This window comes from Fukomys damarensis, unplaced genomic scaffold (assembly GCF_012274545.1).
Source record: "Fukomys damarensis isolate Sample0158 unplaced genomic scaffold, DMR_v1.0_HiC HiC_scaffold_9, whole genome shotgun sequence".
NCBI classification, from domain to species: domain Eukaryota; kingdom Metazoa; phylum Chordata; class Mammalia; order Rodentia; family Bathyergidae; genus Fukomys; species Fukomys damarensis.
The window spans coordinates 1922777-1930665 of record NW_022900921.1 but is presented as its reverse complement, the minus strand read 5'-3'; the positions used below and the strand labels follow the sequence as shown (position 1 = coordinate 1930665).

At 53.7% G+C, this 7889-nt stretch overlaps 1 protein-coding gene across 7 annotated transcripts in view; it reads right to left on the bottom strand.

The window, feature by feature from the left end:
- Window positions 1-7889, bottom strand: part of Phykpl (5-phosphohydroxy-L-lysine phospho-lyase) — a 21715-nt gene that overhangs the window by 11584 nt on the left and 2242 nt on the right. For all 7 annotated transcript variants that reach the window (XM_033761528.1, XM_010639814.2, XM_033761529.1 and 4 more), the window contains exons 3-7: window positions 5205-5279; window positions 4611-4698; window positions 4419-4535; window positions 2742-2824; window positions 2331-2556 (exon numbers count right to left, since the gene is read on the bottom strand). In XM_033761528.1, coding sequence (XP_033617419.1) covers window positions 2331-2556; window positions 2742-2824; window positions 4419-4535; window positions 4611-4698; window positions 5205-5279 — 589 coding nt within the window. The remainder of the gene's footprint in view (window positions 1-2330; window positions 2557-2741; window positions 2825-4418; window positions 4536-4610; window positions 4699-5204; window positions 5280-7889) is intronic.

Here is a 7889-nt window from a genome sequence, read left to right as displayed (position 1 = left end):
AAAAAAAAAAAAAAAAAAAAATCTTGAGAAAACACCGATGGATGTATTTTAGATCTTGGAAGAGGAAGTGGTTTATTAATAAATAAAAAACACTATCAAAGAAGAATTGATGGAGTATTACTGTGTCATAAAGATAAATTTAAGTCATTTGTAGGAAAATGGTTGCATCTTGAGATCATGTTAAATGAAATGAGTCCAGACACACAAGCTTAAATATCACATGGCTTCTCTTACATCAGAAGCCCAAAGTATAAATAATTTGAAGAGTAAAATAAAAGGTAATGGGAACAGGAGACAAGACTTTTTACAGATGGGAAGGGGACCGAGAGAAGGTGGGAAGAAGGGGAGAGGGGTTGGAGAGGAATCGGGGTGCCCTGTACGCATACCAACTCCCCACAGTGAGTGTGGCCACTACGCACTACAGACATACTAAGAAAACTTGGAAGGAAAGGTTGCTAAGAGTTGGTATTAAATCCAAACACTCTGGTTTATTATTAATAAAGGGAGTGATAAACATACAACCTACAGGGACCAGTATGATTGCTGTATGTGTGTGGGGGGATAGATATATACATACAGGAACACACATATACATATGGTACACACACAAAAAGCAACTGCAAACAGAGCACTAGTAATTTTTAAAAAGAGCAAAAGAGGGCTGGGGATTTAGCTCAGTGCTGCCGCTGCCTGCCACACAAGCTCAAGGACCCGAGTTCGATCCCCAGTATCAAAGTAAATAAATACCTGCCTACCTACCTACAATAATAAAATGAGCAAAAGGCACAAGCCATGATGTCATGGCCAATAAACGTGAAGAGCTGCTTCACACAATTTGGAAGCCAGGCCCTACATAGGCCAGAGAGCTGGAATGGTGCAAGGCATGTATTCAGTCTAGTTTCGTGCACTTGGAATTCAAGTCAGGAATAAAGACTGGAGTCAGGCCCGCGGGGTCATGTGTCTCTCGCCCGGCACACCATGCTCCTCCCTCCTCTCAGGGCTGCTTCCTTCACCTGGTGCTTCCTTCACCTGGCTCTCAGCACTCTGCCTTTCTCCTGTCTGGGGTCTCTCCTGTTGTCTTGGCAGCGTGACACCCTGTGTCCGTGGCCTGTCTTTCCTCACAGCGATGCGTGCCAGGGTGGAGGCTTGTTTGTGCTGCTTGAACAGAGCATTTCCTGAAAGCACCAGCCAAACTGTCACCTCCCTCCCTCTTGCTGATTTCCGCCTTATCTGCCTTACCAAAGCCTGCATGTGCGGGCCTGAATTCAAACTGGCTCAGGGGAGACTGTCCCTTCCTGTTCTTGTGGCCTAAGCCCAGATTGGGGCCTCCTCTCTTGCCCAGACCAGCCTCCCCACCTCTGGTTCTTTCGCCAAACTGATTGCCAGAGGTCTGAAGACCTCTTCAGACCCTGCTTCTCCATGACTAGAACACTGCCAGGGGTCTGGGAGTACAACTCTGCGGCAGTGCTTGCCTACAAGCCAGGCCCTGCATTCCATCAACACCACAAAGCAAGATGATATCCCTCGCATGCGTTATCTCTGCAGCGAAGTTCCCTCTGCCCACCTTCAGCTGTTGTCAGCTGCTGAACATGCTCTGTCGGCCTCACTCAGGGAAAGTCTGGGTCCTGTACCTGAGCACAGGGAATCTGCCTTCCTCTCCACTCTGCTCCCAGGCCACTGTCCACCATCTGAGCTCCTACTGCTTCACCAGCTCTCTGGCTCCAGCCTGATACAGGGCCTGGCACATGGTAGGCAGCTTCTGCTGGAAGGTGAGGTCCCTGAATTCTTTATAAGATAGGCTGACTGTGTGTGTAGGGCCGAATGCATGCTAAGTAAGCGCTCTACCACTGCAGCCCCAGACTTTTTTTTTTTTTGAGACAGGGTCTCATTGAGTTGCCCAGGCTGGCCTCACAATTGTGGTCCTCAACCTCCCAAGCAGCTGGTATTATAGTTGTGTCCCTGGCACAGCATCATTGACTTTTTTGAGGTGTACCTGGGATTGAACTCAGGATCTTGCGTTTACAGAGGCAGGTCGGTGCCACTGAACTAAATCCCTGGCCTGACATTGACTTTTAATGTTTTGTTTTTGTGGTACCGGGGATCGAACTCAGGCCCTTGCTTTTGTAAGGCAGGTTGCGGAACCACTGAGCCAAATCCCCAGCCCCTGACATTCACTTGTAAAGATGGTCCATGATATATTTGAACGTCAGACCTGACTGTTGCCTCCCTGAGGACAGCATCGTACACAGCTCTGTGGCCTTAGCTAAGCACGCACTGGCCGCCCGGGGCCTGACCAAGCCCAGAGGGCTCCCTGCTCAAGCCTCACTCACCGTATTGAAGTACTCGACGCCAGTGCTTTCAAAAGCTCTTGACACAGCTTGGGTGGTGGCCACACAGGCAACAGGGTGGCCGTTGCCAATGGACTTGCCCATGGTGACAATGTCGGGGACAAAGTCCTCCCCCTGCAGCTGGAAGGCCCAGAAGTGCTTGCCTACGCGGCCAAAGCCAACCTGGATCTCATCTGCCACGAAGACCCCTCCAGCCCCGCGGATGTGCCTGCAGCAGAGGACGGACACCGCCGGGACTGTGAGGAGGTGAGGCCGGAGCCAGCAGGCCCTGCACAGCTTGGAGGGGCCTTAGGCAAAGGACTGGCTTCCGGACTGCCGTTTTGGGGGCTGTTTCCCTTGCTCCAGGGGAGCAGGCTGGGGGTGGGATCTGGGGCAGAACCCTCGCCTACTCACTGCGCCACATGGGAGAAGTAGCCAGCAGGAGGAATGATCTGCCCGGCAACACTGGGCAGCGACTCTGCAAAGAAGGCTGCAATCTGTGAAGGAGCCAGGGTCGGGAGCGCAGTGAGGGCCCTGCACGCCCTGCTCTTCCTACCACCGTGGTGCTGGCCCCCAGCAGGATGGGTCACCCACACTGCCACATCCACTGTTGGGCTCCTTACCACACTGGAGGGCTTGTGACTGTTCCTCCTCCTGGTCTCAAACCAGCTGACCACCTGGATGCCTTCACTGTCTGTAGTGAAGTCACTAAAGCACATGTGTGCTCTTTCCCTGCCCCCTGTGTGACCAGCGCCATTTTCATCCCTCTTGCCTGCGACAGAAATGGAGTCCAGCCTTGAGCCACCCGCCTCCCTCATGCAGTCTACGCCATGAGGGCCGTGTACAGCAGTCTCCCAGGGCCTCACGCGGTCATAGGTGAGGCTTTCCAGAGGTGGCTGGTTCTAGACTGTGTGACACTGGGATTAAGGGTGAGAAATTACCAAACTATGCTATTGGCATGGCACAGTTCTGAGTGAGTTCTGTTGGGGCACAGTACTAGATCAGAAAGGGATGGAAAGAAGCTGCTAGTGCCACTGCTATTGCCACTTGTCGCTTGCTGCTGCCTTCTATCTGCCCAGCTTTGCCATGGACTGTTTCTCTGTGATGTCCCTGTGCCACAGAGCTGGCCAAGTATGGACTGAAACCTCCAAACTGATCCAAATAAACCTCTCCTCCTTTAACCTTTAACCAGTCCAATTATGTAAATACAGTATAACCAAAATTTGCATATTTTAAAATTAAATTTTATAAGATAATATAACAGGAAGTGTGGGGAAACTGAAACTCTCACCTAACAATAGTATGCGGAAAACTAGAAGTGGTTAAGAATGCCTCATCTCTGAATTGCCGCTTTCTCCCCACCTGGACACGCCTGCCTCAGCCTCTTGAAAATGCTGCCTCTCACATAGCCCTTGGTGTGACGTCCCAACCCAGAGAGCTGAGCTTGCTGCTGCCCTGTGTGAACTCCTTCATTGACGCCTTCGCCCAGCAGTAATTTCCCAATGCTGTTCTGCTTGGGCGTTGCTCCCCAGGTCACTTCTGGAACACAGGAGACCCACAGGATGGGAAACGGCCCTCTAGCCCTGCGGCAGTGGGAGCAGCGTTACAGAACGCCAGGCTTCCTGGGCTGGGCCTTCCTTCCTTCACCCTCCACACCGGGCTCGGGCTCGGGCTCTCCTGAGATGCTGGCCGCAGAGCGCATTTGGTACAGTGCAGACTCCGGCTCTGCCCAGCGCACCTCCTCGCTGTGCCCTGAAGGGCTGTCCCCAGGCTGTCCCAGCTTCTTGCCCTCCCTTCTAGGCCTGTTGAGTGCAGGACTGGCGGGGCACGGGCTCACTAGGCCTCACCTCTGCATAGCTGACCCTTACCTACTGGCACGATTGAGGACGCTCTTGACACCTGCTCCGTCCAGCTTGGCCACTGCGACCATGAGCTTGCTGGTGCACTTACTGCTGCCTCCGCTGGATGCCTCACTCCCCACAACACCAGATCCTGAAGGGCCAGGGTGCGTCCCTTCTGCCTGGCTTCCCAGCATCTGATCTAGCATGCTCAGGTGTGATCACGCACGCAGGCACAGGTGTGGGCAGTTACCTTCCGGCCCTTCTCCTGGGCGTTGCTGACCACGTGCTTCACCTCGTTGGCGTAGGCCATAGCTGGATCGGGGTGGTCTTCCCGGTAGGGGCCCCGATAAGTGTCTGGGAGAGGTGCCTATAGGAGTAACAGCACCCCGTCATCCCAGTGTGGGGTTGGCACTGACCTGCTGCCAAGGAGGGCAGTGCTTACCACGTGGACCCACTCCTTCTGGCCGTCAAGGTGCTGGAACTTGTAAGGACTGATGTCGATCAGGGAGCTCAGGTGACCATGATAAGCACTGGGGAGAAGGAACGTTGGGGGCTCAGGTGGCTGGACTCTGACCACTGTCCCCCACCTCTAAGGACACACGAGGGAGCCAATGGCTCTAACATGGTCCCTGCATCCATGCTGGAAACAAGCAGGACCATTCCCTTGCCATGTCACGTGCTAACCCTTGATTCTGAGCTCAGCTTTCTCCCCTGGAAAGTGAATTTGCTCTTTCAGGGCTGTGGCAAATCTGTGCTAATGCTCTAAGCCTGGTGTGCTCTCATGCATATGAGATACTCAGATTCAGGAGTGACAGCTGGAACCGGTTTGATCTGAAAGCGGGACCAACCTTCAGTCCCAGACAAAGCATGCTGTTCCCAGGTGACCCGAGGACAGACTCTCCAGGGAGGTGTCCTTGGGGCTGGTTCTCTGCCTGTCCACTTCCTCAGTGGCCCAAGCTGCCCTCTCCCTAAGGCACCTACGATCAGGGCATCACTGATCCCCGTTCAGCCAGGGCCCTGCCGTGAGCTGACTTACTGCTCCAGCACGACCACGTCCTGGTGTCCCGTGTACTGGCGTGCCAACCTTAGGGCCAGGTCGTTGGCTTCTGACCTATGACAGAAAAGGGGAACACTGCTGGGACAGCTGCCCCATGGCTTTCCAGAAGTCCTATGGGCAGGAGCCCTTCCAGCAACAAGGAGACCCTCAGGACATCAATCGCTTGCTGGTGCATTTGGGAAACATCAAGTGCCTCCTTTGTGCTAGGAATGTGTGTGTGTGTCCCAAAAGGTACACTCTGATGTGTCATGAAAGCCAAAACCAAAGGGAAAGAGTTTCTATAAACTAGCTCTGGACGCAGTACCAAGGGAGAACCAGATGGGTCCTATTCTAGACAGGGATATTATGGGCTAAAATGCACTCCGCCAAAATCAGTATACTGAAGCCTCAGCCCTCGGTAGCTCAGAATGTCCTGCATATTTCTGTATCTGGAGGTAAAGCTTTTAAAGAGTAAGTCAGCTGGCATGGTGGTGCAGGCCTATAATCCTAGCCACTTGGGGAGCTGATGCAGGAGGATCACAAGTTGAAGGCCAGTTGAGCAACAGGGAGCACCTCCCCAACTCAAAAAGTGAAAAGGGCTCAGTCCCCATCTGGGGAGGAGGCGGGCAGAGGCCCTCAGGGTGAGCTTTAGTCTAGTCTGAAGCATCCTTGGAACAAGGAAGCTGGGGGCTTACGAGCTCCGGCTGTGCACAGCAGACCGACCACGGTGGGCAGAGGGCCTCGGAAGAAACGAAGCCCGCTGCCATCAGCCTCTAGAACCGTGGGAAGATGTAGTCACTGCTGAGCCCCTAGTCCAGTGTGGCTAACCAAAGGCACGTGTGTTACTTGTTTTAGGACAAAAGATGTGAACGTGAGTTGTTTTTTCTAAACTAAAACCTCAGTATCCATGTATAATTGCAGTGTTGGCACTTTGTAATAAATAGGTGCAGCTTGGCACTCATCTCTAAAAGGTTCGTCATCACTGCCCTGGTCTGTGGTACAGTGGACCCTTGACTTATGGACTCGATTGGTTCCTGAGGCCTGGATGTAACTCAGGTTGGTTGTAAGTCAGTACAGCAGAGATCTGGAAGTTTGCCTGGTATACACTATAGATGATGAGGGACGGGTGAATCCTCCATTAACCTGATTAGTCCAAGTTGTTCATGTCTCAGGCTGGTCAGGCTGCGGGTCCATCACACTTTGTCAAGGCCACCCTAGCAACCAATGGGGTGAGAAACACCTCTGGCAGGAGGCCACACACAAAGGCCTTGTGGAGCGGGCGCTAAGTGCCCGAGGGGCCCAGAGGATAGGAGTTCAGGGCTGAGGAGACCTGAGAGGAGGCTGCCCATGCCGGGATAGGCGGTAGCCAAAACACGAGGTGGGCACAGCTAAGCGGTACCCTGGAGATGGGTGAGGCAGGACTGCTCGGATGGGGAGGTGGGGATGCCACGTGCAAAGTGACGCGGCCAGAGGGACATTTTGCTGGGAGGGGGACAGTGTCCTTGGGAAGGCTGGGGACACCAGGGAGGACCTAGTCCCCCACAAGGTTTTGGCAGAAGCCAGTTCCTGACTGACTGCAGGCACACAAAGCTTGCCAGCTGTTAAGTGGGTAGTCAGATGTCCTGAGTCTGGAACGAAGGGGAAGCACCCGTGCTGTCACCGGGTCTCCAACATACGGTGGTATATACCACCGAGAGGACGGACAGTCGTGGAGGAAGAGGGCCCTGAGAGAACACCGGGCCAGCTCTGCGAAACAGGAGGGACTGGCCACAGGGATAGAGAAGCTGGCAGGACCCCACAGAGCATGCTGGGACAGACAGGACAAGGGCAGCCACGGACTGTGGGATGAGGCCACCTTGCCACTGGTATCCACACAGAAGGGGCCAACAGGACTGGCTCCGTCCTCTGGTCCCCGCTCCACGCTGCTGTCCCTGGGAGGCTCCCTGCAGGCTCCACCAACTGTGAGCTGCTTCCTTCCTGTGAATGCTAGTTCCTTCTCTGTAAAATGGGAGCTGTAAGTTCGAAGTTGTGGGTGTTACTTAGGGGCTTGCTGAGTGCACCATGGCAATGGCACGGACAGTGAGAATCAGTTCTGGGCTGGGGATGCAGCGCCGGGCACAGCACTTGCCCCCCATGTTCGCTGTCTGGATGCCAGGGGGTACCAGGCTCAAGGTTCTAAGACCAGCACCTCAAAAACGACACACAAAGGTGACAATCGCTACGGGGACTGCACGAGGTTATGCTTTGTTGCAATGTCCTCTCACACATTCTCTGATCATCTGCCCAATCCTTCGGTCACTGCCACTTCTACTGTGAGCTGCCACCGCCTCGGCATCCTCCCCTACCCTGACGATAGCACCTTCCTCCGATAACTTCCCAGTGCTCTTGGGATAAAAAGGCCTGTCTTACCGGCTCCCCAGCGCCAGCGTTCATCCTTTCCTCTTCCTCATGTGGTTCTGCAAACATGCAGGGTGCTGTGTTCCCACCACGGGGGCTCTGTGTGGCTGTGCAGGTGGACAGCCTTGGCAGGAGTACTTTGCATGGAGAGGGCAGCACCTTGCTTTCCTCCTTTACTGGCTACTTCCCAGTGAGCTCTTAGCTTATAAGTGGTGCCTTAGGGAAGGCTTTCCAGACGCTGCTTCTAGTCCACACGCTGACTTTTTTTTTTTTTTTTTTTTTTTTTTG